At 42.7% G+C, this 23,314-nt stretch overlaps 2 protein-coding genes across 11 annotated transcripts in view; one reads left to right on the plus strand and one right to left on the minus strand.

Annotated features, from left to right (window-relative positions):
* Positions 1–3,078, minus strand: part of GTF3C1 (general transcription factor IIIC subunit 1) — a 38,310-nt gene extending 35,232 nt beyond the window's left edge. For both annotated transcript variants that reach the window (XM_053992235.1, XM_053992234.1), the window contains exons 1-4: positions 2,792–3,078; positions 1,732–1,941; positions 1,387–1,563; positions 169–312 (exon numbers count right to left, since the gene is read on the minus strand). In XM_053992235.1, the coding sequence (XP_053848210.1) occupies positions 169–312; positions 1,387–1,563; positions 1,732–1,941; positions 2,792–3,021 (761 nt within the window). In that variant the 5' untranslated portion in view covers positions 3,022–3,078. The remainder of the gene's footprint in view (positions 1–168; positions 313–1,386; positions 1,564–1,731; positions 1,942–2,791) is intronic.
* A 47-nt stretch (positions 3,079–3,125) lies between these two features.
* The window catches only part of KATNIP (katanin interacting protein), a 56,515-nt gene continuing 36,326 nt past the window's right edge, over positions 3,126–23,314 (plus strand). For 2 of the 9 annotated variants that reach the window (XM_053992240.1, XM_053992245.1), the window contains exons 1-11: positions 3,881–3,996; positions 4,405–4,480; positions 5,930–6,099; positions 11,262–11,344; positions 12,880–13,017; positions 14,983–15,244; positions 16,560–16,709; positions 18,736–18,899; positions 19,918–20,030; positions 20,450–20,564; positions 20,948–21,154. In XM_053992240.1, the coding sequence (XP_053848215.1) occupies positions 4,419–4,480; positions 5,930–6,099; positions 11,262–11,344; positions 12,880–13,017; positions 14,983–15,244; positions 16,560–16,709; positions 18,736–18,899; positions 19,918–20,030; positions 20,450–20,564; positions 20,948–21,154 (1,464 nt within the window). In that variant the 5' untranslated portion in view covers positions 3,881–3,996; positions 4,405–4,418. Of the gene's footprint in view, positions 3,278–3,300; positions 3,396–3,868; positions 3,997–4,404; positions 4,481–5,929; positions 6,100–11,258; positions 11,345–12,879; positions 13,018–14,979; positions 15,245–16,559; positions 16,710–18,735; positions 18,900–19,917; positions 20,031–20,449; positions 20,565–20,947; positions 21,155–23,314 lie in introns of those variants that run through there. The other 7 variants (XM_053992236.1, XM_053992237.1, XM_053992243.1 and 4 more) reach the window with 7 other exon arrangements.

Raw genomic sequence — 23,314 nt, forward strand, 5'->3', positions numbered from 1 at the left:
TGTTGTTTACAGCTGCAAGACAAGTTTTAAAGTAGCCAACATTTGGAAGAGAAGTTAATAAATTGGAAAGCGTCAATTCCAGGAAACTTTGATGGGTCTGTGACAACAGAACAATCCCTCATCACAGTGAAAGGTCAAAGAGTACCCCAGGAGACCCTTAAAGCATACCTATCAACATGGAAGCGAGTCAGGAGTAGCAGAATTGAGTACTGCTGTGCTCCACTCGGCAGCCGGATGACGTGGGACTGCATCGTTATCAGACCACTTCTGTCCAATACCCTCCTGTGATAATGAAGCTTTCCAGCATCCACTCTAAAGAAGAGATGGCAAGGTATCTATAGAAATAGGAACTTCTGCAGACAAATTCTAATTATCCAGTAGCCAGAACACTTTACCTATATTACCCATAGCCTTAATGACACATGCTAATTTTCAAAGTGACAACTCAAAGTTAGGAAGTGCCACACTTGAGAAAACCTGTGAAATTTATTGTCATAGTTAATTCAATTAAATAGAGAAATACCTCCGATTTTAACCTAGAGCCTTTAGGCACAGAGTGTCATGACATGGTTTGATGAGGGGGTTGAATCAGCATTGTAACCTCATGTCCTCCTTCTCCATCCTCTCCTTCTAACTTGTGGCTATGCTGCAATCACTGCCCTCCTTGGAACAGCTCTGGGATCAAATTACCTCCTTGGTGAGCTGGCTTGGGCCACCAAACTAACAGAAAACCACCCATAAAAGTTTCCCCCTGTGTCCCCATCATCTTCGTTACCTACAAGAGCTCCCTAAGTGGCTAAAAACAACACCGGGTGGTGTGCAAGCCACAACCCACCCATGTCCTAAAAGCAGTGAATCTTTAGAGCAATGCTGGTATTGTCCAGAACTTCAGGACACATCCAGAAGTTAGCTCTAAGAAGATGTGTAATGCTCCTCCATCAGAAAAATACATGGCCTAGTTTGGGAGCTGGTAACTCAGGCTCCCTCTCAGTGGAGGAGATGTCACACAGGGAAGTGCTGTGGACAAAAGGTGGCTGTCCAAGAATTCCTCCAGAATGTGGGTAAGATATTTAGACAGAAATTTAGAAAAGGAAATTAAAATCATTTTTCAATCCCAAGTTTGAAGAAAAAGTTATTTAGAAAAAACAAGAACTTTCACAATAGAAATCGATTTGGTGTATTGACCCACCAGACAAATTTTTTGGCTGTGAAAATATCAGGAAGGGCAGTGAACTCAAGGATGAGACCAGTACAGTTCTACCAAACAGACCCAAGCACTCCTGGTAGTAAGCATGAAGCACTACAACAGAGATGAGAGCTCAAATATTCACAGGAATACTTAAAAACAACCTTGGATTGAATTCTCAGAGCAAGACACAAACTTACTTGAAAGCCCCACTGTGAAGGTCCCTCTGAAGCTCTCCCTGCCACCGAGCTCGGCCCAGACGCTCCAGAATGCAGTAGGAAAAGTCAGGGAGTTTCAAGTCAGGGTCCCCCTCCCAGCCTATCAAAGCTCTGTAACGCTGCTCCTGGGAAGCAACAATGACTAATTTCTCTCCCCATCTAAGAAACAGAAGGAAAAGTAATGTCCTGTTATTGGCTCCACAAAAACAGAGAGATCAATCCCTTTCTCTCCACAAACACCACTCTTGATATAATCTGTACAAACAGCAAGGACTAAATTTTAGAACTTAGAAGTATTTTAATGCCAGATATAAGGATTTCACTCACTTTTCAACAGCTTCTTTGTAAGTATAACAAGGCTGTAAATCCTTCTTCCTTATTTGATCAGTGATATCTACTCTCTCTTTAAAATACTGGCAGGAACCTTGTATGCCATCTTTGTTGTCCAAAATCATGTGGATAGGATAAATATCATCTGAAGAAACAGGATCTCTTTTGGTTTCCAATATTCCTGTCTCAAGGTCTATTTCTTCATATCTGAAATAAAACCAAAGCAAGGAGAAATACAAGATTGCCACGGACAATGCTGATATCTCTAGGAATTATCCTGGAAAAATGAAGCTGCTTTGAAACCTCTAAACTGGGAAAATATGAAGAGCAGAGCTGTACTCCTCAAGCATGACCAAACCTTTTCAGCATGCAGAAGGTAGAAGGAGGGAGATGCATTATTTAATCTTTGAAAGGTCAACGATGTGGTGGGAATAAGAAAAGTAGTGGGAATAAGAGAAACATATAGTTCACAGGTAAGGAAAATGACAGGTAGATCCACCCTGATGACCAGGACATACAAATTCTGCCTGCACTTAAGTAGCAAGCAGTCATTTGAATGGGAATCAGGCCAGGACTCATATACACGTCTCCTAAATTATAGAATCATCAGCACTGGAAGAGACCTCTAAGATTATCCAGCCATCCTCCAGCACTACCACTGTGACCCCTAAGACCCATCACCCAGCGCCAGATCTTAAACACCTCCAGGCATGGTGTCTCCACCACCTCCCTGGGCAACCTATTCCTAAGCCTGACCCCCCGAACAGTGAAAATTCTTTGTATAAGACCTAAACAGCGGCTCAGAGCCACCCTCGGCCCTGCCTGCTGGCACCGGCTACCGAAGTACTGCTGCAGCAAAGCCTGGGCGAGAACGGGCAGCCCGGCCACCGGGCCGGGTTTAGCCGGCAATGAGTCCGGGTTTAGCCCCTCAACCACGCCGGGTTTAGCCCGGTAATCAGGCGGGTTTATCCCGATGACCAAGCCCATGTTTCGCCCAGCAACCAGCCCCAGGTTCTCCGGCGGGAAGGGGCCGGGGCCGCCCGGTCGCTGCCCTCACCGGTCGTGCAGGCGGAGCGGCGGGCGCGGCCGCGGCAGGAGGTAGAAGCGCACGTCGGGCTGGGCGCTGAGCGCGGCCCAGAGCAGCTGCCGCGTGTCGGGCTCCAGCGGCAGCGGGAAGGGCGGCGAGCGGGCGGCCAGGCGCTGCCAGAGCGCGGCCGCGGTGATGCCGTCCAGCCCCTCCAGGGCCACCTCGTCCAGCAGCGCCCACAGCGGCTCCATGGCCTCCATCCCCGCCGCCGCTTCCGGGCCCGCGGCGCGCAGGAACTGACGGCGGCGGCGGCGCGACCGTCGCCAGGGAGACCGAGCAACAGGCCCGGCCCGGCCCGTGCTGCCGGGGGCTCTGTCTGCCCGGCGGCCGTGTCCGGAGTCAGTGTCTGCCCGGGGACCGTGTCCGTGCTCCGTGTCCGGGGACTCTGCCCCGGGATCTGCGTTCGTCCTGGATCTCTTTCCCCGGTCCGTATCCGTCCGGGAGCTCTGTCCGGGGGTCAGTGTCCGTCCCAGGTCCGTGTCCACCTGGGGGCTCTGTCCGGGGTCTCTCTCCGGTCAGTGTCCATCTGGGGCCTCTGGCCCGGGTACGTGACCGTCCTGGGGCTCTGTCCGAGGTCAGTGTCCGCCCAGGGCCTCTGGCTCGTGGCTCTGTCCCGGGTCCGTGTCCATCTGGGGCTGTGTCCAGGGCTCTATCCCGGGTCCGTGTCCATCTGGGGCTCTGTCCGGGGGCTCTGCCCGGTCCGTGTCCATCTGGGGCTGTGCCCGGGGTCTCTATCCCGGGTCCGTGTCCATCTGGGGCTCTGTCCAGGGCTCTGTCCCGGGTCCGTGTCCATCTGGGGCTCTGTCCGGGGGCTCTGCCCGGTCCGTGTCCATCTGGGGCTGTGTCCAGGGCTCTATCCCGGGTCCGTGTCCATCTGGGGCTCTGTCCGGGGTCTGTATCCCGGGTCCGTGTCCATCTGGGGCTCTGTCCGGGGTCTGTATCCCGGGTCCAGGTCCATCGGGGGCAGAGCCGAGGCGGGGCCGGGCTGTGGCACAGCTGCCCTGCGGTCGGTAAGAGACAAAACACGCCGTTCTCTCTTTGCTACAGAGCTCAACGACACGTGCTGCTGGCACATTTAAACTTCGGAGAGTGTAAGAGCACACCCTGGCCCAACCTGCGGCCGCGGTGTGGTGAGGATTGCTGGAAAAATTCATGTTTCCTGAATGGCAAGCCAGGTAAAATGTTTAATTAAACACTTCAAATATATACAGCTTCAGCAGTGAACACGCTGTAGGATGAACTGACCTAACGAGTAGCAGCAGGTCAGAGAATTCCTTCCACAGCTGAGCTGTGCCCTAGGGTTTTCTTGCTTGCCAGGTCTGGCATTATAAACTTGTCATGGCATATGCCTTCTACTTTTAGTTTTTTTGGTTCTTCTGTAGGTTATGAAGGGTTCTGAAAAATGAGTAAAACAACTACTGTTTCCTCTGCTCTTCAGGAGCTTTATTTACAGCCCTGACAGCTTTATGCATGGTTGAAAGAGGAATGTTTTTCAGTTTATAGCCTTTTCTTCTCGTGAGGGTGCAAAACCAGTGGTACTCCATAATAAATCATTCAGAGTGACCATTATATTTTCATTTCAGGTTTATGTTAAGACATGGTGACTGACTTTGATGAAAAACATGACGAATATTTAATATCCCTTCAGCAGAGAAACCGGTAATATTCGCATTTGTTACCACTTTGGGTATGAAATATTTGTTGTATTGTTATCAAATATCAGCAGCTGTGATGCAAAGTCTGACTTGCTGTGCCTTAAAACATTCAGGTGTTTCTCTCTTCTTCCCTTTGTTTGCTAAAAGTTCTTATTTCTAGACGAGATCACAATGTTTCTTCAGCATTTAAAATATAAATACATTTATTAATAAAATAGTTATTTTTTCCACAATGACAGGGAAGATTTTTGTTCATAAAGCAAGAGGTTGTAGATTCAGAAGGAAGTGGCAGCTCACGCTCCGTGAGGATGTAGTTACGAGGCACAGTTGTTATGTTGTCAGAAGTACAGAAAAGTGGGAAATAAGGACAGCCAGGTTGCCTTTGCAAACTCCAGTGTTTTTCAGACAAGTTTCAAACATTTCTTTTCCTCTTTGTTCATGTGTTCCTGTCACTATACCCTGGAGAGATGAACTTCATATCTTATTTTAGAGAGTCTACAGAACTTTCTTTCTGGATTCCTTCCTTTTCGAATTGAATTATATAACAAACTGGTTTGGTAAAAAGAGCTTGAAGGGCACAATTGTGTTTAAAAAACCAGCCAATTTTTGTGGCCACAGGTTTCCTATACAGTATCCTTAAGCAGTTTTGGAAGAGGATAAAACCAGTTTATTTAATGGTTAAACCAGCTTGCATCCTTGGTATCAGAGCTCTAATTCTGGCTGCCGGGGATGTGCTCTTGGGAAAAGGTGGCTTGTGACACAACACAGACACATGGGGGACTTTGGCCTGTGGATTGACCCATCCTGGAGTCAGAGGGAAACCAGGGGAATTCACAAATTGTCACCCATATGATGCCAGCCTCCTGGTCTGCATGTCACCTCACCAAAGGAGTTAGCATGGACTGGGTATAACCCATGGTGAAAGGAGAGAAAATGAGAGTTGGAAGAGGGAGAGCAGCTGAAACTGAGCCCATGGAAGGGCATTATTTTGATATTATTTTAACCAGCATTTAATTTTCTGTTATCTCTAACTGCAGTATTGGCTGGGGGCTTTCCACGTCCAGTTTGAAAACACAAATCATTGTTTTTATTCTTGAAAAGAGATGAAAAATTTTTAAGCTTTTTGAAATTTCAAGTTAAATTCTTTACAATTCTTAAGAAGAAAGCTTAAATATGCAAAATACCAAATGGAAAAAATAATGTGAAATAAGAAATAACATGGAAAAAACTCAGAAAGGAAAAGCTTGGTCAAATTTAATCTGTCACATTGTGTGGGTGCTCATACACACGTTACAGAACAGGAACAGACCCTAGAAGATGTATTCTGAAAGAGTTCCTTGAACTGGGAACATATTTTTCAGCTTTATGTCATGGTGTGTTGTTGTATTTATTGAAGATCTGACCATCTGTGTATGCACTGTGCAAGGATGAATTATTGGCCTTTCTCCTTCAGGCTGCAGGAGCGGTTAAAAAGAAAAGATCCCGTGCAAATCAGACTGGAGCAGTTGGAAAAAGGATTTTCTCTGTATGTGAATGGAGCTAACTCTGAGCTGAGAAAGTACCCCAGGAAAATCACCCCACGCAGCTGCCTGAGAAACAGGCCCAGACCCAGCAGGACAAAGGGTGAGTGCCCTGGCAGCCTGGCAGGGCTGCACCAGAGCTGGAACTCAGTCAGAGAGGTCACTGGGATCCAGGGACAGCACCACTGCAGCCTGGTGGGATGAAATTCCATGGAAATCGGAGTGCTTAAGCTGGTTGTGTGTAAGGAATAGTCTCTGCAACACCCTATCAATTTTTCACTTGATCCCTCTTTAATTCCAACATTTAACTTCCCTGCCTCTTCATTTGTTAAACAGCTCTAACTAAAAGTAGAAAATTAGAAATGTATATAAATTGTCAGGGGAAAATAATGGTATACCTTTGACACATAACACCATTAAGAGGATTTAAGATCTGATGGACTTCAGTGTTATCCAAGCCTGGTGTCCTGAAGACAAATGACATTTGATGACATAGACTGTAATCAAATTATATCCAGTAATAGCTTCATTAAGCTCATAAATTACATTTAAGCTATAATAGTTGTCTTAAAAAAATAGCTAATCTTTATTTAAATATTTGAAGTGAAGAAAATCAACCATTTTTTTTCCCAGTGATTAGCTGGCTTTATGGAAAAATGGGTATTTTGTTTCTAATTTAAGTCTGTCATCGAGAGCAGTGCAGTGACAGGAATAATTTTGCATGCATGAAAGTATAAAGTATGAACTTACTGGCCTTCTAATCTATTTAGCATAATGAAAAGAAAGTTGATTTTACTAAATCCCTGCGTAAAGCAGTTTACCAGCCTTAATCAGTTATGTTCACACTTGCTACAACCTGTCTCAGAGTTTTTTTTTAATGTATGATAGCCTGCTTAAGCTTCATTTTCACCTAAAATGAAGACAAAGAGTTAAAAAAGTTACCTACTATGATAATTTATTGATTGAAAGTTTATTAATCTCAACAATACCGGAAACAAACTTTTCCTGCAATACCTGTTCCAACCATGGCTCTAACTTCATCTCCTTAATTGTTTTCCTGCTACACTGGGCACATACTACTTGTTTGCAAGCTTAGGTGTGTTCAGCTTGTATAATTTCCTGCAGGTTGCATGGGATGGTGATGAGAAATCAGCTTGTCACCTGGCTCCACTGTTCTCTGTGAAAGTGAAACTTTGTGTGTAATGATGTAAAAATGGTCATGTTCTGGGAAGTAGTGGAAATTGGCTGCTCCGTCACACAGGGCTGATACATCTTCAGGTAGCTAAAGAGGGTGTAAATCAACATCTTGGACTTTTTGCTCTAAAAATTGGAAAGGGATATTTTGGCAGCAGCTCTAGCGGAACTCTGTCAAGAGAAATTTCCTCATAAAGTCCTGCTGTGCAGTTGTTATATCTCAGCTTAACTAAAATTCTTTGTTTGTATGGTCCCTTAAAGCCATTTGCTTCAGTCAAGGTAGAATACATGTCTTAGGGATCTCTAAAGACTGCAGTTGCAGTCTCTGTTCCTTTCCTCAACTCCATCTATCAGAGACTGTAGCACCAGCTCTGCAGAAGATAACTCAGTGTGTTTAACTCTGCAGTGGTGTTGTTTTAAACCTATGAAGCTGCAGTGAAAGATACCAACTAAACCATCATCCTGTCATTTTTCCTCTTCCATTTGGTTTTGCCACTGGAGTCCAGAATGAGAGTCACTGCTGGTCTTGCCTAGGAGTTCTACCTTAGCAATTTTGTGGTCTCTTTCATTTCAAGGTATTTCTTCTCAATGATTAAATATGATTTTACTTACAGGAATGATTCCTAGCTGAGATACAGCACTGAGTTTTTTTCCCTATCCATCTCCCATGAGAGTTATTGCATCATTTATTACTTCTAAAGCATCCATCTATAGGATTAGTCTTCACTGAAAAATTAGGAATGGGAGGTACTTAATAATCCAGAACAGGCATAAATCCCTCTTTCTGGTTCCTGAAAGTGTCATCATAAATCTGTTTGTCAGGACTGTTTGCTGTGTGTTCCCTAGGAGTAATTACTGATAATAGTGATTGATAAAGGTTTTATGCTTAGGATTGGTAATGAATTAAAGGAAATGATGGGTTGGAAGGTAATGAAGCTGGGCTCTAGGTGTGTTGGCATTTCTTTGGGTCTATAGCCCACACATGGTTTCACAACTCTGTTTGTTGTTCCAGTGAGTGTCTGTGTAGTCACAAATATGTGGCTTGAGGATAATGTGGGGTCTCCTTGGATTAGGCCTAGTGTTTTGAGGATGTACTTCTCAGTCCTTGCCTAGTCAAATAGGCACTGACAGCTCAAATCTCTGAGGGAATGACACCAGTGGAGCTGTTCTGTGTGCCCAAACAGCTACTGGTTGGTATTCACATCCCATCTGTCCCATGGGAAGGATATCTTTGTTCCAAAGTAATGTTTGTTGCACAGATGACTCCTTCAGCTGCATCAGCCTCTGCCTGGGATTTCAATGACTGTTTTTCCTGGCTTAGAGAGACCTGGTCACGTGAATCCATCACTAAGTAGAGCCATGGAAGCACAGAACTGGGAGGGACCTTAAAGCTCATCTTGTTCCACCTCCTGCCATGGGCAGGGACACCTTCCACTATCCCAGGCTGCTCCAAGCCCTGTCCAACCTGACCTGGAACAACTCCAGGGATGGGGCAGCCACAGCTTCTCATTGGCCTTCAAGAAGGCCAATGGCATCCTGGCCTGCATTAGGAATGGTGTGACCAGCAGGAGCAGGGAGGTCATTCTCCCCCTGTCCTCGGCACTGGTGAGAACACATCTTGAGTGCTGTGTCCAGTTCTGGGCCCTCAGTTTGGGAAGGACGTTGAGACGCTGGAGCGCGTCCAGAGGAGGCAACGAGGCTTGGAACACAAGCCCTGTGAGGAACGTTTCAAGGAGCTGGGGTTGTTTAGCCTGGAGAAAAGGAGGCTTAGAGGTGACCTTATTGCTCTCTACAATTCCTTGAAGGGAGGTGCAGACAGGTGGGGGTCGGTCTCTTCCACCGGGCAGCACTGACAGAACAAGGGGACACAGTCTCAAGCTATGTCAGGGAAGGTACAGGTTGGCTATCAGGAAAAAAAGTTTTCACTGAAAGAATAATAAAGTACTGGAATTGTCTTCCCAGAGAGGTGGTAGAATCACCGTCTCTGGATGTGTTTAAAAAAGACTGGACATGGCACTTGGTGCTATAGTCTGGTTGAGGTGTTAGGGCATACATAGGTTGGACTTGGTGATCTTGGAGATCTCTTCCAACCTCATAATTCTGTGATTCTCTGGGCAGCCTGTGCCAGGGCCTCACCACCCTTAGAGTGAATATCCAATCAAACCCTCCTCTCTGTCAATGTGAAGCCATTCCCTCTTGTCCTGTCACTCCATAACTTGTAAAGAGTCTCTTCAGCCACTGGAGCAGTTTTTGGATGAAGTCCTCAGCAGTGGTAGCATGAGCCCTGCCATCTCCCCCTTTCCTACTCACATTTGCAGCACACTTGAGGGGCTTCTGGGCAGTTCCTTTGAAGAGATGGATTCTCAGAGAGTGCAAGGGAAAGGTGCTTCCAGTTCTCTTCCAAAGCAGTGACTGGATCCAACCACACTTCTCACAGTGTAAGCTCAAGACAGTTCAGTGCCAGCAGAGCCAGTGCAGCAGAGCAATCAGCACCAATGCTGGCTCAAAGGATTTCTGGTGTTCCTTGGGAATAGCCTATTGGAGTAGCAGGAGCTGTGGTTGGGAGGGCTGTTTCTCTTCCCTGGAGCAGTGCATTCCTTTTCCCCTCTGTGTTTAGTCCTGTTTGGGCCTCTGAGACAGAGAGCTACTTTGTGCTGGAGCAATAAGACAACATCCTGCAATGCTGTGATCACTCCAAATGGACAAAAGCAAACACTTCCCCCAGGATGGTCCTGCCCTGGGCCTGCTCCCTCCTGTCTGCTTGGACCAGCTTTTGTGCAATCTCCTGGTGAACCAGATTGCCCAAGGGCCTATAACTAAAAGGAATATTTTATGTTTTCCCACAGTCAAGACTTGGCATATCAGTTCTTTGAACAGTCACTGCACAGGTGCATGTAGGGTTGTCCAACCCCCAAAAAAGAAAATATGGTTTTGAGAGCTGCAAAGAACAACCTGATTTAATTCTGAAGTAAGCCCTGCTTTGAGTGGAAAGGCTGGGCTTGGTGAGCCCCAGAGGTTCCTTCCAAATGAAATCTTCCTGTGATTCTATGACCTTTGTAGGACAATAGCTTCTTTTATTGGTAGTGCCAGTTCCTGCAGCCTTAGGGTGACCATTAAATTATGGCTTAAAGAAAAAAGGTTTTGCATCAGCTGTTTTTCTCCACTGAGAAGAAATGGAAGCTGTAAATCTGTCTTGGCCATAGGAAATGAGATGCCTTTATTTAGGATGCTGCTGTGACTGTTGGTGATGCCTTTGTTCCATCGAGGACGCTGATGTGACCTGCAAGTTGTTTGTCTCTTTCTCTCAATCAAAGCATCTTCTCAAAAATCCATTGTTCCACTCTAAGTTGGGGCCTTTTCCAGCACAGAGACCCTTAGTTCTCCTTGACCATACAGAGAATTTTTGCAGAAGCTCTTGAACCAACTCTTCCTTGCCTTAGGAATGAAGGATAATGGTTGTTTGTCCTTCATTTATGGCTTATACATGAAGAATCCTTCTCTGCACAGTATGTTAAATACCCAATACATTCTGTTTAATCTGCCAATGCCTTATGTTTCCTTAATTTTGAGAGTAAATACACACAATTCCTTTGTAAACCCAGCATATCACCTGTTGTTCACCAGAACCCTGTCTGTCAGTCCACCTTTGGTAGTTGGGTTCTGGGCTCAGTTGGCTTCCTCAGACAGGTTACTTTCTACCCAGCTGGGGGTCAGAATGATGTGTACCCCTCTTCTAGAATGTATTTCTATATTTTCATCTCAAAAAAGGTGGGGCTTCCCCTGATGTTAAGCTATTGTATCTTAAAAGAATTTATTCTCTTAAAAACACTTGATGATAACTGTCCCTGAAGAGGTTCAAAATTCCTGCTGCTAGAACTGGCCAGGATCTGATGTGGGATATCTTTGCAGCTGTTGATTCCATTCCCCTGTCAGATTTACTCTTCTGTCCTCAGCTGGGGGGAAAACAAAAACCCACAAACCCACAAACAAAGGCGTCTGTTTATTGTCTAATATTGTATTTCTGCTTTCTCTCTCCTGTCTTCTAATCCTTGTGTGTCCCTGCTGAAGAAGGAGCCCAGCTAGAAGAGAGTGGGCTGCCAGAACACAGCCCTCAGACTGCCCCAAGCAAGATACAACGCAGGAATTGGCTTCAGGTATGGGGCAGGTGGAAGAAATGGGCCTTTGATTCTTAGGATGCAAATAACTGCAGGGGAAATTGGTTGCAAGTGGTACAGAGTGGGCAGCTGGGGCTCTCTGAGTGGCTTGGGCTGGATACTGACAACATGAAATGTTACCCTGCCCAGATATGTGTCTGCTTGGAAGCCTAAAGAGGCAAATCTCATTGAAAGGGTTTGCTTTCAGTGACATTCATCACAGAAACTTTTATAGCCTGGACATGAGTGGCTCAAGGTGTCCACCAGCAGAATAGCTGCTGCTGGATAGCTCTGATGGCACCCTAGGCAATTTATCCAGTGCAAGGGATGGAGAAACTCATTTCGGAGACAGATCCCTGCCTGTTACTGCTGTCCTCCACCCTGCAACAGGATTGAGGGACAAAGAAATGTAATTTGCATAATTTGAGTCGTAATTTATGATAAATTCTTGTAGATCATAAGAGAGAGAAATGCATATAAATAAAAATATCCTATCTATAAGAAATTTGGAGCCATCAGCTCCACAGTTGTTGCTTCACCAGAAAAATTTCAGAAGAGAAACCTATTTTCTTTTAGCCTAAAGAAGGATCTGAGTTAACCTGTCAAGAACTTAATTAAAAGAATAGATGTGAATTCAGAACAGTGGAGAGATGTCACCCAAGTAATTACACTACTTGGTTAGCCATTGGCCTGGCTGGATGTCCAGTCTGTGCTTGAGTGATGGGATCAGAGGATCAAGTGTTTGTGCTGTGCAGGTTTTCTTTTCTTTCAGAAAATACTTCACATTCAAGCTTTAAGGCTGCATTACTCTATTTACCACTCTTTCTGCTTAGTTGAATTCATTTTCTCAGCTTCCATTATGGCCTGTTAGTACTTTGTTGAATTTGCCAGATGTGTGGCTCTGTACTAAAACCTGGTTGCTACTTGGGACTAGCTTAGGGTGATTCCTTAAGTCCTTTATCCAGTTGGATGGGAGGATAGGAGTTATTGCATCCTATGAACAACTGGAGTTGTTGCTAAATAAAGCTAAGGAAAAGTGCAACCACAGACTGAGAAGGAGCTTGTGCCAGATAGCAGTTTCCTTTCCCAGTGATTTTCCGTGGGGATTTTTTGGATATCTAGAGGACTCAGGAATTCCTGGCCAAACCTGTCAAACTTGGGCTGAGCTAAGGGATGCTGTGAAAGATGAGGAAAGATGGACTCACAGAAAGAATTCACCCAAATTTTAGGATATTCACTCTGGGATATCCCTGCCCCTGGCACTTAGAAAATGCTAGAGGAGTGTAGGAACAACAGAGAGCAAGGTTTAATATCACTGCCCACTCTGGGCTCAGCAGGTGGGGAGTTTAACCAGAGCTATTAAACCATAACTCAGAGGCCCAAAAGTGAGCTCAGGGAGGACAGAAACCTTCTGTGGAACAGAGGAGAAAAGCAGTGCTTGATCATGCTCTTGTTATGTAAAGTGTGATGGTTACTCTTTTAGTACTGCTGATACACAGAAGAAATCGAATTTCTTTGAACACTTCTTTTGACAGAAAACTGTGGCAATTAAAACAGAAGGAGGGGGTAAACTCTACATTAAACCATCTCTGCAGTACTCTGAAGATTTTGAACCTTATGAAAGCTTGAGTGTGGAGAGCAGCAGTGGTGATGATGATGGTCCTCTCTCCCAGGTACAGCTGGCAGCTGCCCTCTGTTGTTCATAGCAGTGTCATTTGAAATGTGATTGTGTCCAGGGATCAGCCTCAAAGCCCTCTATAGTGGTGTCTTCATTAGAGAATTTTGCTTTGATCAGATGTGACAAAAAGAAGGAAAAAAACTGAAAAGTAAAGCTTCTTGAAAAATCAAGTCTCAATCAGCAACACTGCAAAATGTTAAACCTTATTTTTAGGAGGTGGAATATTGTCTCTGTTGGGTTGAATTGAGGTATTTCCTGCAAAGAGCCTCTTTCAGTTCACTTAATACTTGTGCAAGTGAACATCACTCCTGGTTATCAGGTTAGAGAAAGCTAAAACAACAGCTTTTTGGGCCTTTAGGGTAGTCTTTAAATAATGATGCTAAAATTGTTGCATGTCATTGTTTTACCTAACAAAAATCAGACTATTTGAAAATGTTCTAATCAATGCAGTTGCTTTGCATCAAGGATTGTTGTTGTATTGACTGTGCAGCTTTCCATTTGATCACTAATTGCAGTTTGTTCTAGCACACTTCACAAATGTGAAACAAAACTAATCAATGAACAAGAAATTATGAATGTTTTTCTGCCTAAGCAATTAATGACATAAATAAAGTTTTTCTTGTTAGTGGAGCAGCATCTATATATGAAACTGTTGACAGATTTTACCAGTGACATCAGACAAAATTCCCAAGCATATTTTCCTAGCTTGCATCTTTCTTTCATTCCTATGTTGCTCTTGCATTGATGATTATTTTTTGCTCTACAAACTGTTTACACTGATATATATTTATATCTTTTATGTGGTTTTAATAGGAAGCTAATAATTTCAAAACACTTTTTAATCAAGATGGAAATAATTTTGATTTATATAATGTGTTTTTTGACTGTCTTATTACAGTGCAGATGCAGAGGTTTCAAAGGAACAGAAAGCTTGTACAATTTCCTGTCAAAGAGCTGGAAATATTAGTTTTGACTCTCTTAAAGGCATGCTCGATATCAAGGCTCAGGTTGCTTATAAACCCTCTTTTGAACCTGACTTTGTCTGCTCTTCGTAATATATTTCTGTCAACATGGATTTCCTAACAAGTGTGATCTGTAGGAGCTTGAAGCTTTCATTGCAAACTGAATATAGTCTGTCACAGTTCATTTGTACCTAAGGTAGCTTCAGGTTTTCATTTTATACAGTTTGCTTACCTATATTTATCTCAAAACTCTAATACCAACAAAGCAGGGGGAAATAAAGCATTTAAAGAGATGCAAGGTCTTTTCCTTTTGCATTCATGAAAGCACACAGCTCTCCAGCATCATCTGTGCTGTTTGTGGTGTGTGATGAGAGAGGCAGGGCAGTTTTTTCCACAGTAAATATCAAAATAGGTTATATTTTGCATAAAATCCTGTTACAGTGTGTCCACTTCAAAAAACTCAGTGCAAGCTGGGAGCTTAGCCCATTAGAGCCCGTGTCTTTTTCTGCTGGTTTTTGAAGTACAGATGTGAACAAGGCAGGACTATTATCATCTATCATATGCTTGAAAAGGAGTTGCTGCTACATGAGCTTGACAGTCTTGTGAAGGCACCTGGAAATTCTGGATTGCAGCTACTCTTCAAATAGCAAGGCACAACTGTGAGACTGCACAAATATATGCCTTTGCTCTCCCCCTTACTTGCTTTTTGTAACTTATTCCTAAAAATTGGTTTTGCACATAAAAACTCCTTGGCCTACCGAATGTTCCTGCTGGATACTGATGAGAAGGAGCACAGGAGTTGTAGGATGATTTTTCTTTACAGGCCCTCATCAAAGGAGGCAAGACATGACATAGGAATGAGAATATTTTTAGCTGCATCACAGCTCTGAGTTCCTCAGAAGATTTTTCTTTTTCCTGGAGAGGAACTGGCAGCCACTGTGGTTTATTCTAAAATATGAGTTTGAGCTTTTCTGACAGATGTGTTTATATTGTAGCAGGAATTGAGAAGCAGCTTGCAGCACAGTGTGGAAGAGGAGAGGATGGAAGAAGACTCCCTTAGTGATGATTATGACTCTGTTGAAGAGGATGTGTTTTCAGAACCATCTCCCACTGAGGAAGCAATTACAGGCTTTGAAGGCCTTCAGTTGGATAGCAGTGGGGCACTGCAGAAGGAAGGTTCTGAGCATCAAGATGCTGGGAGATGCTCTGGCCTTGATTCTGGTGCCCCAACTGTGCTGGAGTTCAACCAGGATCAAAGCAGTAAGTCTGTGTCTTCCCCAATTCTTTACAATAATCACTCTTGGAGGGAATTGCTTTTAAGGTTGATCATTTGGAGTTACTCCATACCCTCCTAAGTTCTCATGCTCTTCAGCAAACCTGTTGTTTTGATCTCCTGATTTTGGACACTTGCATCCTTTTGTACTTCATTAGGAACTCTTTGGCAAATCCAAAGATATAGACCTGGTTACTGCACCTGCATCAGCAGCTCTAGACTTTTGAACTAAGAGTGTCTCAGACTGTCTGTGAGATTTCTCAAGAAATTACCATATTTTTGAACTGTTTTTGCAGTAATTCAGGCAGCCAAATCTTCCCAGTCTCACCTTTATTTCACATCCTGGGTGCTGGATGCCTGTCCCAGTGTGTGTTCATTGCTGGTGATTGACATGAGCCACTTCTTTTTGTCTCTTTCTGTCTTTGGAGACCTCAGTGTCCAAACCCACAACCAGTCATTAGGTCTCAAAGATGATTTAACAAAGGGTGAAGAGTTCAGGCAGAAACCAGACCTAAGCCTACCTTCAGCATTTCTCAAAATTCCCTCCCTGCTCATTTCCGGTACAGTAATTGGTTTTGGTTTTTTGGTTTTGTTTATTTTACTAATTCCTTTTTATTTTTCTTTCCCTAATCTGTAGTTAATTGCATACATTGAGAGGAACAGTCTGGGAATAAATTGAGTAGAGGAATGTTCCTTTCATTATCATAGATGTGAGTGGAGTGTGAATGGGGAGAGGGGCAGGAGAAGAGACAGGAGCAGGGGATGGAAATGCAGTGAGAACAAAATCTCTGGGAAAGTGCAGGACTTTTTGTCCAGAGAGAAATTTCAGAGCTGTGATGGAAAAAATAGAGGCATTAATAATTCCCAAATCAAAAATAAGTACTTTTATGGGCTATTCTAGGCAACTCTCTCCCCCTCTGAAACTTCTAAACAAGACAACATTTGTGTCTGTATTTTAAGAATTTACTTTGGTATAACTGTGTTAACAAATGACTCGGGCCTTCTTTTATATTTTTGCTTTTCTTGACCGTAATGCAGGTAAATATCTGGCAGAGATGAGATATCTTGGTACATTGTAATACTATTTTTATTTTGTTTCACTGAGTTAGTGCCAGCCATCCATATGGGCTTCTGCATCAACAGAACAGTGTCAGTGAAAGGGAGGGAAATTATCACTTTTAACTATGCCAACATAATTAAAGTGGCAAAACTTTAGCATTTAAAATCCAATAAATTTTCCTGGGCCGGCTGCTTCCATGTAACTTTAAAGTTTATTATTTCTTTTTCCTTTTCATCTTTCAGAAGTGAAGCCAGTGCAAGTTCTCTCAGCCAAAAGAAAGGACAGTGCTGAAGTGTACATTCCTGTCAAACCAGTCATGCTGAAAAATAAAGGCACTCGGCCACTCTCTGCTGAGTTCTTGCACCAGGACAGACATGAAACAATGTATTCTAGTAAGAAATAAGAATATATGATGTCAATAAGGAGAGTTTTCATGCTTTTTCCCCCTCTGGCTCAGATGCAATTTTAGTACACATCTGTCATTATATGAATTTTTTAGCTGTCACTCCCCTGCCTGTTTTTTTTTTTTAAAGTGGCATTCTCTGTGCTTTTGTTGTGGTTTTTTTTAACACTTCAAATGTTCTGACTTCAGTGAAATTATGATAAAGTGTAAAAGCCTGTATACTTTAATCTTCTGCCACATCTTTACTATCTTCCTTCTCTTTTTGCTTCCATGGCACAAGATTTTCCCTCTCCCTTTCAGTCCTTGTTCAGTACTTGCTCTGTGTTTCCCACTTCCCTCATGGAGGTCTATTCCCTGTGGTATTAATGGAAATGTGTGTTCTCCCAGTCAGCAGTTGATGTTTGGTGGAAGAGTTTAACACAGCACATTTTTAGCAATACAAAATGCAGAGTTCTCTACCACAATAAAGGCCCAGTTTTTCACAGCATGACAAAAGAGCCCTGTGGCTGCTTGGGACTGTAGTTGAATTACACCTTGAACACTGAGATCAGTCTGCAGTGCTGAGTATCTAGGGTCATACTAGAAAATATTTTTCTTGGACTGGAGAACATAATTTGAAGCCACTGCTGCTTATTCTAAAAATCTGCTGCTAAGGTGTGGTCTTTACCTGGGGAAAAACCCCAACAAAACACAGCAAACCCCAAATGTAGGGGCTGAAGTTGTGACTGCAGTTGTAGTTCAGTGCAGTCCTTAACTGAACAAGTCTGATCAGCTTGAGTTTTGGAATGTCTGAGGTGAAGTTTTCAGACCTGCCATACTCTGTGGTCAAGCTGCTCTTTTCAAAAAAACAGAATCCAGATGTGTCCCAGGAAAGCAGTGGTTTTGAAAAGCCAAATAATTAGTTTCTTAATTAGCAGAAAATGAAACAGAGAAAAAGAAGTTAATTCTTTTTGGCTCCAGAATAAATCCCCTTTGTAGCTTCTGAGACCCTCACCCACCATCTGTTGAAGCAGATGTTGCTTTGACTTCCCAGAGATGTATGCAGCATTTTCTCAGGTTATAATAGTGCTGGGTGGAGCTGTTTCTGTCCAACTACTGTGATAAATCCTAAATGAATTTCATTTCAGGGGGATGATACAGTACAGAAGAATAAGCAGGTCTTTATTCCATCCCTGTTTTTGCAGAGATGACTGATGCTTGTTGAAAGTTTTCATGGGTATATGTGCAAAGAGTGAATGCACACAAATCTCAGCTCAGTCTGACCTTCTTGGCTTTTCAAGATGGACTTCGTGTTACTTGCACTGTGCTCTCCTCCCTGCAGCACTCTGGCACTTCAGTATTTTCCCTCACTCTAAATGTTTCTACAACTTCAGTCTCTTCTCTTCCCTTGACTTTTAAAGCCCTCAGATATAACCACTGTGCTTCTCTTTTAGTCCAATCTCACATCATCTGTTGCTAAATTTGATTTCCTTTCTTTCAAACCTGTTTCTAGGCTTTGATGTTTCTGTTTCTCCATGAAGTTTGGGAAGATTGGGATTCGTGTGGGCATTGTGATGACTGCTTAAGTGATAAGGTCATTTATTTTGCCTTGTAAATAGCAACTCCTGACTCCCCTTGTTTTGCTAGAAGTCTCTGGGGATTCCTCCAAAATAGCTGAACACCTCAATTAGAAATTCCTGCTGTGCTTCAATTATATATACTTCTTTTCAATGGACTATTACAAGGCATTTCCACTAAATACCAGAACAAAGCAATCTAAAAGCATAAAAATTATGTTTCTCATTTGTTGGTTTTCCTCTTCTTACGATGCTGTTTTAACTGTTGCCCAAAGAAGATGTGACTTGGAATCTTAGCATAAAATCAAATTGGGGGAATTCAGCTTCATTTGGGATGGTTATAGACTGCTTGCAAAGCCCTTTGTCAGTAACTGAATGGGAAGTTTCAGATGTTGGAATGTTCTGTACTTGTATGTCCTGAAAAAATGAGTATTTCTTCCCTTTTTTTTTTGGTCCCAGAGCCCTTAAGTCGACCAGAAACATCCCTTTCAGTAACCAGGAAGAGTGTGTGTGAGAAGGATCCTGACTTCTCTGTTTCAGCTGTTGTTCAAGCAGTGCAGATTGAGAATGAATTCTTGCAGGGAGATCTGCAAAGGCAAGCAGTTACCACAAACCCCCAAAAGGTATGGCAAAAAAAAGAGAGCTGTTTGTTCAACGAGCAAAACCCCCATGAGTTATAATCTTTTACACATTAGGATTGTGTATGAATGAATGGTGATGCCCCCTAAGTGTAATTTAATTTATATTATTCTTCCAAAGGGTTGTTTCCTTTAATCTGCTTCCTCAGGATGGCATCCCACAGCTCCCTCTTGATTACAGGGATCACTGAGCAACTGATAGAGCAGCCATATGATGTGTCTATACAATCAGATGCACAGCTGCAGGCCCACTTGAGCCATTTTCATCCTGCAAGCTTCTGAAACAAGGCAGTGTGTGATTTCCATCCCAATAAATCCTGCCTTCCTCCAGGACTCTTTATTATGGACACTGCTCCCTGTTAGTGCATGCTCTGCTTTTGGAGCAGAGCTGTCCTGTACACTGCTAGATCTCACTGAGGATGAGCTGGGGAGGGTTTTCTGCCCCAGTGTGTGTTCATCTCTTACCTCCAGAAACCATGTTGAAAAACAATTAAAAACTCATAAGCAAGGAAGTCAACAAAAATCAACAAAAAAGTTGAGTAGAGTCAGAGAAAGAGCCCATAGCATTATAAGAATGCAGCACTTTTCCTCTGTTTTCTCTTAGGTAGCTTATTGATAGCTCTTTATTTAAAAAATTAAAAATTTAAAAAATTATTTTATGCTAATAGAATTGAGAGGTTTGGGGATTTTAAAAGACTTGATGATTTTGGAGGAGAAAGTCTAGTAGACCTGTGTATACCAAATGAGATGATACATATTTATATATATCTATAGATCTATATTATATATAGATCTATTTGTAAGTGTCTGTGTGTGTGTATTTTCTAGTCCTCAGAGTTTGCTTCTATGTTTTCTTCCACATAGAAGATCAAGCTTCAAGCTCAGCTCTGTCATTGTAAATCAAGACCAATTCCATTAAATGTGCTTTAATCCAGGGATTGCAGATTGATGCTGTGTAGTGAGAACAATCTGAATGAAGCATGTTCATCTTTTTCTTACTTAGGAGACATTTTCTGTTTCATCTATTCTTTCTGCAAAGACTGAACCTCCAGAAAAACGCCAGACAAGAACTACAGTCACCAGAGCTGTGGAGAGATTCTGCCCTTTTGGAAGCAGGTATATATTTATCTATATTTGCTTTAGGATAACTTTTTTAAGGGAGATTTTTTTTAGAACACCACCAGTCCAATTACTACACCTGATAATCTACAAATACTTGAGACAGCGTGCAAGTAGCAAATCAGGCAGTGCAGCCTTGGGCCAGTTTCTGTGGAGCAGGATCTGCCAGCATCTCACTTTATGGTCCTCAGAGCACCTCTGCCTTCTCTTCTCACACTGCCTCAGAACCAGCTGGGAACTGGAGCCCATCTTTTCAACCAAACTCTGTATTTAAGGTGGAATGCTGCAAAAGTTGTCATTCGGTGTGTGGGTAGATTTTCCTGCGGGGTTCATCCTCTCATCTCTTCACCTTTGTGCCAGCTATTTCTTAAAAATGCAGGAATTATGAGGAAATAACCCAGAATATGTTGTTTCAGACAAAAGAAGAGACTTCTGAAAGCCTTTGTGGAGCGTGGGAGCCATTCTGCCTGTGACAGTGACAGATCCCTGGCTGGTGGCAAAGCTGGAGTAAATTCCATGTGGAGAGAGAAGGTTTGTGCATATGTGCCCCATAATGGGTGCTTCCCAGTGTTACTGAAATCCATGCACATTGAATGAGCTGCATCCCTCAGTTCTGCCCTATGTCAAGTAATAAACCTTTGGCAGGGTAAGGAAAGAGAATTTATCACTGTTCATCAGAATGACAAAGGAATCAGACAAAGAACAGAGAGTTAGTTGCCTTCACTTCAGGCTTTTTAAGAGTGTTGATGTGTGGCAGAATTGGTATAACCCAAAATGATTGAATGTCATCCAAATAGCCTTGACTTTGCAATCTTTTTGCTTCTGACCCATCAGTTTTGCAGTCTGAACAATCTTTCGTTTCACATTTCATTGGTTGCTCACTGATGTTTCTACCATATTTCATTTTGGTCCAGATGACAGCCAGTATGGAAGTACATGATGCCATTTATGTGACTATGGAACTTCTTTCCAACTGGGGGAATCCAGCAAACGTGGGCCTGAGCCAGGTGGAATTCTTTGATTTCCACAACGAGAGGATCTTTGTGTCTCCTCATGACGTGGACATACGAAATGCTGACAACCCAGGGGATTTGTGCTGCCTGGTCAATAGGAACTTAAATGTAAGACAGCTTAGTGCTGGATGTTAAAATCTCTCATTATAATATTCCTATAATACTCCATCTCCAGGTTTTTTGTTCAGAAACATTTTGAACCTGACTGCGTAACAACTATCTGATAATTAAAAAAAAACCCTACAAATATTGCTTCTTATTAACAAATGCAGCTCTCCTGTTCAAGATGTTGGTATTCAGTTACAACTTTGTTTTAGAGCTGGAGTAATCCTTGTGGTCTCAAGGTACAGGAGCTTCACTGCTACTTTTTTTTCAGATGGATAATACAAATTTAAGTAAATTTATAAAGAAAATGTGCCTGTTTTCTCTTGTTCCTTTGTTATCTTTTTACCTAGGGAAGAATCATGGAAATATAAACTGTGTAGGTAGTTTTGAACAAGAGATCAAGAAAAATACATGGCAGGTAAAAGTCTTTCATGGCTCTTGTGTGAGATAGTAAGATGAGGAGATACAAGGTGCTCCCACACTAATGGCAATGGGCAGAAGACAGTGACTGGTGTGAAAGAATTACCAAATGTCCACAGCCCTCCATACAGCCATGGTTTCATTTGTGCTGCCCATTCACTCTGTGCCATTTTTCACTCTGGGCCTGTAGAGCAAGGATTCTAGTAAAAAATTAGTATGATTTTAGTGGATGAGGATACTGAAGGACTTAGTCTATTAAAAATATAAATTACAGCTCATTTCATGCTAATGCTGCTTTTCTGCTCTCAAGGTAGATGAGATTTGAACGAGGACAAATCTACATTATTTTGAAATTTAGTTGAAACTCCTTATGGAGTATTATTTCCAGACAAATATTTTTACCTGAAGCATCTTCCTCACTGTCTCCTGAAAATTGTAGTTGGGATCTCATAAATACCCACTGTCCTTTCTAGGCAGTGCTGGCTGGCAGGTGACACTCAGTAGTAGTGGTAGTAGTAGTAGGTGTAGTAGTGACTCTCAGACCCTCTAGATATTTATAAATTATGTAGGAATACATTCATTAAGCCATTATGAACCTGTTACTCTCAGTATTACTCATACATTTACAGATCTCATTATTCTTAAGTAATGAGCTTTTATATTGCATTGATTAATATATTCCCTTGATTTGTGACTCTGTGATCTCCTCTCTTGAGGCTGCATCCAAGATGCAATCTGCTCTTAGGCTGTGGGTATGGGGTGCCTGAACTGCAGATTCCTTCAGAAGGCAGAGCAGCACTTCCAGTTTGTATACATTTCAGATCATACAGGAAAGCTTCAGGGTGCATTAAACACCCAATAAATTAATCAGTCTCTGAGCAACATTTTCAACAGAACAAAAACTTGAAATAAAAACTTATTGTGTGGAAAACTCATTTTACCATGGTTAAAACACTTCCATCTTTGATCATTTAGGTGTACTTTTGTCTTTGAGAATACTCTTATTGAAGTTGAGGGATTTTATTTTATTAGTTTATTTATTACCCTTGCAGACTTTTAAGAAGAGCACTTAAACTGCCTCCTTCCTTGTATTTTGTGATGTACTGTAAAAGAAAGAAATGCCTGGCAGAATATCTGGTGCTCTCAATTAGAGAGCATTAGATAATTTTTAGATTAGATAATAGGGAAGGAATTCTTTATTGTGAGGGTGCTGAGGCCCTGGTACAGGGTGCCCAGAGAAGTTGTGGCTGCCCCTGGATCCCTGGAAGTGTCCAAGGCCAATTTAGCTAGGGCTTGGAGCAGCCTGGGACAGTGGAAGGTGTCCCTGCCCACGGCAGGGGCTTGGAACTGGATGATTTTTATGGTGCATTCCAACCCAAACCATTCTGGGATTCTGATCATAGATGAAGTATTTTATTGAAATGTTTTCCATAAACCTTTTTGATTCTTATATGCATATAGAGGTCTTTTAAACCTCAGAATAACAAGGACAGGTAAATATCTAACAAAGGTGTTTCTTCCCCATGGGAAACCCTTAGACCTGTGTCATTCCTCTTCACAGTGCTTGAGGCTTCCTTTACTCTCCATCATTTACACCTTCAGTGTAACAAGAAGCAGTGCCAATCTCCCACAAAATCTTAAGATTAAAGGTTTCCACTCTCCCCTTTTTCCTTGGTCCAGTAAAAATGTAATTCTGACTCCTTAAGTTCACCCTGATGGTTCAAAGAATTTTTGGGTTAGATT

This window comes from Vidua macroura, chromosome 16, assembly GCF_024509145.1.
Source record: "Vidua macroura isolate BioBank_ID:100142 chromosome 16, ASM2450914v1, whole genome shotgun sequence".
Classification (NCBI taxonomy): Eukaryota; Metazoa; Chordata; class Aves; order Passeriformes; family Viduidae; genus Vidua; species Vidua macroura.